The sequence below is a fragment of the Neophocaena asiaeorientalis genome, unplaced genomic scaffold (assembly GCF_003031525.2).
Source record: "Neophocaena asiaeorientalis asiaeorientalis breed wild unplaced genomic scaffold, Neophocaena_asiaeorientalis_V1.1 scaffold30, whole genome shotgun sequence".
NCBI classification, from domain to species: domain Eukaryota; kingdom Metazoa; phylum Chordata; class Mammalia; order Artiodactyla; family Phocoenidae; genus Neophocaena; species Neophocaena asiaeorientalis.
In genome coordinates, this window is record NW_020174923.1 from 17,698,718 (window position 1) to 17,702,940 (window position 4,223).

At 62.0% G+C, this 4,223-nt stretch overlaps 2 protein-coding genes across 7 annotated transcripts in view; one reads left to right on the plus strand and one right to left on the minus strand.

Moving 5' to 3' along the window:
- Positions 1–4,029, plus strand: part of SLC25A39 (solute carrier family 25 member 39) — a 5,071-nt gene extending 1,042 nt beyond the window's left edge. The window contains exons 1-12 of one of the 6 annotated variants that reach the window (XM_024761201.1): positions 7–313; positions 798–897; positions 1,031–1,090; positions 1,188–1,247; positions 1,498–1,631; positions 1,969–2,036; positions 2,180–2,304; positions 2,484–2,657; positions 2,985–3,094; positions 3,309–3,390; positions 3,469–3,549; positions 3,639–4,029. In XM_024761201.1, coding sequence (XP_024616969.1) covers positions 813–897; positions 1,031–1,090; positions 1,188–1,247; positions 1,498–1,631; positions 1,969–2,036; positions 2,180–2,304; positions 2,484–2,657; positions 2,985–3,094; positions 3,309–3,390; positions 3,469–3,549; positions 3,639–3,754 — 1,095 coding nt within the window. In that variant the 5' untranslated portion in view covers positions 7–313; positions 798–812 and the 3' untranslated portion in view covers positions 3,755–4,029. Of the gene's footprint in view, positions 1–6; positions 314–797; positions 898–1,030; positions 1,091–1,187; positions 1,248–1,497; positions 1,632–1,968; positions 2,037–2,179; positions 2,305–2,483; positions 2,658–2,984; positions 3,095–3,308; positions 3,391–3,468; positions 3,550–3,638 lie in introns of those variants that run through there. The other 5 variants (XM_024761204.1, XM_024761203.1, XM_024761205.1 and 2 more) reach the window with 5 other exon arrangements.
- Positions 4,030–4,055: 26 nt separating this feature from the next.
- RUNDC3A (RUN domain containing 3A) overlaps positions 4,056–4,223 on the minus strand; it is a gene marked incomplete at its 5' end in the record, with an annotated part of 2,718 nt that continues 2,550 nt past the window's right edge. Inside the window, one exon of the mRNA XM_024760927.1 lies at positions 4,056–4,217. Within this exon, the coding sequence (XP_024616695.1) occupies positions 4,056–4,217 (162 nt within the window). The remainder of the gene's footprint in view (positions 4,218–4,223) is intronic.

Sequence of the window (4,223 nt, forward strand, 5' to 3'; positions counted from 1 at the left end):
AGCCTGAGCTGGGGATGGATGGGGGCCGGGAGTCGCGGGCCGACCTAGTCGGCCCCACCGGGCGCCCCTTGCGCGCGGGGCCAGGACAGAGAGTGTCGCCGAGGGGCGAAGAGCGATCTTGTCTCCCCATCCCTACTTCCCGCACTCTCGACCGGCTCCCCCAAGAGATTTTGAGGGAGAGGGAGCAGAAAGATTATCCTTCCCATCCAGGCTTGGGGCTTGGCCCTCCGGCCTCGGGAGGACGGGCGCGGGGGAGGGCCGGGCACCCCCGCCTGCAGTCCCAGAGAGTGGACGGACCCTTCGCCGCCCTCAGGTTTGTTACCTTTCCCTCCCGGCCGGGCTCTACCTCTCCACGTCCGGTGACTCGAGGCTCGCATGCGCCTGCCTTGGGGCTGGGTGCTGGAGTGGGGGGCGTAGGGGGGCGGCTCAGGCGTTTTGATCTTTGGGTCCCCCAGGCCAACCCGGGCACTTGCACTGAAGAGGTGCACAGTAAGCCAGTATGGCGAGGGTGAGGAATGGCGGTGGGTCATTACCGTCCATTAACTGATGGATGACTCTCCCAGATTCCTTCCTAACTACTCTCACGGTGACCTTGGGCAGGTCACCTCATCTCTGAGCCTCTTTCCCCTTTGGCAAGGTGGAGTTGACAGTAACTGCTATAAAAAGTGGTTATGCGAAACTCATAGTGAGTGAGTGGGGTGAGGATCCAGCTAGTGTCCCCAAGAGCCTCTGCCTCCTTTCTCTCCCTCCCCCTGACTCCGGTTTTGTGCTCCAATTGACTGACGTTTGTTTTTCAGAACTGAAGCTACGAGATGGCTGACCAGGACCCTGGGGGCATTAGTCCCCTCCAGCAAATGGTGGCATCCGGCACTGGGGCCGTGGTCACCTCTCTCTTCAGTAAGACCTGGGATGGTGGGGTGGGGGCAGCTTGGGACTGGGGCAGACCAGAGCTTAGAAATGACTTGGCTCTGGAAGAGAGGTTCGGGGCAGGGTCCTGAAAGGAGCTTTCAGACCTGCCCTCCTCCCCCAGTGACCCCCCTGGACGTGGTGAAGGTACGCTTGCAGTCTCAGCGCCCCTCGGTGGCCAGTGGTGAGTGTCTGACCCTGAAGCCAATAGAGAGTGGTGTCAGGGGTCCCCAGAGATGAGGTCCCTGGGGCAGGTGGGGAACATTTGTGACTTGAGGTAGTGCCTTGTGTTTTAGAGCTGATGTCTTCCTCCAGACTCTGGAGCCTCTCCTACGCCAAATGTGAGTGCCCCACGCCACGGGGAACCTGTAAGTGTCCTGGGGAGGGATGTCCCAGTCTCCCCAGGGCACACGGGGGCCTCACAGCCACGGACTGGTACACGTTTCTAGATCATATTAGCTAGCTCTCTGTCCTACACAAGAATGTCCACCCAGGGACCCCAGGCTCTGCTGGCCCTCCAGGGATGGGAGCTCACCACCTCCCTGTGAGGTTCCAGGGCTCTGTCATGCTAACGCGCCTCCCCTTCCCCAGTGCCCTCCTCTCTCCAATCCACAGGGAAATGCCTCCTGTACTGCAGTGGTGTCCTAGGGCCCCTGTACCTGTGCCCAGATGGTGCCCGCTGTGCCACCTGGTTTCAGGACCCCAGTCGCTTCACCGGCACCGTGGTGAGGAGCAGCTGTGCCCTTAGCCGGGTCTGCTGGCATTCCTGAGGGGTTCAGACTGGTGGGCAGCAGACCCAGGAAAGAACGGGTAGCGCAAAGCACGTAGGGGTGGCCAGTTCAGTTCGGGAAGGCTTTTCCTGAGGAGGTGGGGCCATCACAAGATTTTGAAGGGTGAATAGAAGTCTGTTTGGAGCCAAATAGGGAATTCCATGTGTAGAGGCCTGAGGGGCTACTGGGTAGGAGCGAGGGCATCAGGCTAGGGCCCAGCCTGGGCCAGCCCCACCACAAGCCTTGTTCATGTTCATCCTCCCTCCTCCTGGGCTGGTGTCTGCTTGGCCAGGATGCCTTTGTGAAGATTGTGAGACATGAGGGCACGAGGACCCTGTGGAGCGGCCTCCCAGCCACCCTGTGAGTACCCCAGTTCTGCGTATTGCTTTCCCCTGATACCCCACTGACCCCTTACTCCCCTGTTGGCTGGCTGGGTGGGGCAGGGGAAGCTTGGGAGGTTTGGGAACTTTGGGGAGTCTTGGCTAACCTGTTCACACCCCTAGGGTGATGACTGTGCCAGCCACTGCCATCTACTTCACCGCCTACGACCAACTCAAGGCCTTCCTGTGTGGTCGAGCCCTGACCTCTGATCTCTACGCACCCATGGTGGCTGGCGCACTGGCCCGCTGTGAGCACAGCCCTGGGCTTTCCACCTTCCTTTGACCCCACCTGTGCTGGAGCCCAGTCTGGACTCCCAGCTCCAACCTCTGCCAGCCTAGGGGTGGGGGGGGACGTTCAAGGCCCCCAGACTCTGGGCAGGCTGCCCCTGGGACCTGTAAACTGACTCCTCCTCACTGGTCCCCGCAGTGGGCACCGTGACTGTGATCAGTCCCCTGGAGCTGGTGCGGACGAAGCTGCAGGCTCAGCATTTGTCATACCGGGAGCTGGGCACCTGCGTCCGAGCAGCTGTGGCTCAAGGCGGCTGGCGCTCACTGTGGCTGGGCTGGGGTCCCACTGCCCTTCGGGATGTGCCCTTCTCAGGTAGGCACCAGGAGTGCAGGGATTGGGGTAAGGGAGCCCAAGAGGTCCACAGCCAAGTCCCAGCTTTGCTACTACCGACCTTGAAGTCACGTAAATTCTCGGAGCCGAGAACGTCTCATCTGTGAAGTGGCCCCAGCGGGCGGGATATTCAGCAAGGTTTCCACAAGATACTTCTTGCAGAGGGCCTGTTACGGGAACTGGCACGTGGCAGGCAGGCTTCGTAGCTGGGAGGGAGTGGTTGTGATATAGGTCTGTGAAAGGTGGGAGGTTCGTGGCCTGTCCCACTGCCCTTCCCATCTCTAACGCGTGAACCCCTGTGTCCCCAAGCTCTGTACTGGTTCAACTATGAGTTGGTGAAGAGCTGGCTGCATGGGCTCAGGCCGAAGGACCAGACCTCCGTGGGCATCAGCTTTGTGGCTGGCGGCATCTCAGGGACGGTGAGTTGACCAGGCTGGGAGTGTGGCCAGTAGAGGTGTCCTTGGGGTGACCTGAGGGCCGTTGCAGATGCTCCGGAAAAGAGTCCTTGCTTGCCTGTCAAGGAGTGCGCTCCCCCTGCCCTTCTGAAGCTCTAGCTGGGGCTGGCAGACCCTGGCCGCATGCAGGGGATGGGGGTCCTGGGAACGGAGACCAGCCCTCTCCCCACCCCACCAGGTGGCGGCCATCCTGACTCTACCCTTCGATGTGGTGAAGACTCAGCGCCAGGTCGCGCTAGGAGCGGTGGAGGCTGTGAGAGGTGAGGGGCCCTGGCTGGTGCGGGGCAGGGCAGGCGGGGTCCCAGCGGGGTCTTACAGGGCCTCGCCTTGGTTTGCAGTGACACCCCCGCACGCGGACTCCACCTGGCTGCTGCTGCGGAGAATCCGGGCCGAGTCGGGCACCAGGGGCCTCTTTGCAGGTGAGCGGCTGTGTGTGTGTCCACTCCCTGGTGGAGGTGGGGCTCCCGGGGACCCACCCTCTGACCCCAGCCTCCCCCTCCCACCGCAGGCTTCCTCCCGAGGATCATCAAGGCCGCCCCGTCCTGTGCCATCATGATCAGCACTTATGAGTTCGGTAAAAGCTTCTTCCAGAGGCTCAACCAGGAACAGTTTCTGGGCCCTTGAAAGGAACGAGGGGACAAGGACCCGACCTCTTCCGTGGTGGGAGTGGGGCAGGAGGAGACTGAGCCAAGTGCCTTTTCCTCAACACTGCAGGGAGGGGCCTCATTTCTCTTTCCTCCCCACTCTGAGCCCCAGGGGTAGGCGGCTGCCCCTCTGGGCCCACGCCGACCCCTCCTCTCTCAGACCACGTTCTTCCTGCTGCTCCCCATTCCCCAGCCCCAGGAATCATCACGCCCTCCCCTCAAGTTCAAGACCAAATTTGCTAACTTCTCCCCCCCAACCGGGGTCAGGGCCGCGGCGGCACTCACAGCTGCTCCTGCAGCTCCAGGATCACGCCTTCCAGCTCCCGCTTCTCCCGCTGGTTCTGCGCCGCCGCCTCCTCCAGCTGCAGCTGCAGCCGCCGGTTCTCCGCCTCCAGGTCCTTCAGCTGCGACTCGCGCAGACGCACCAGCTCCTCCAGGTAGCCCTGCGG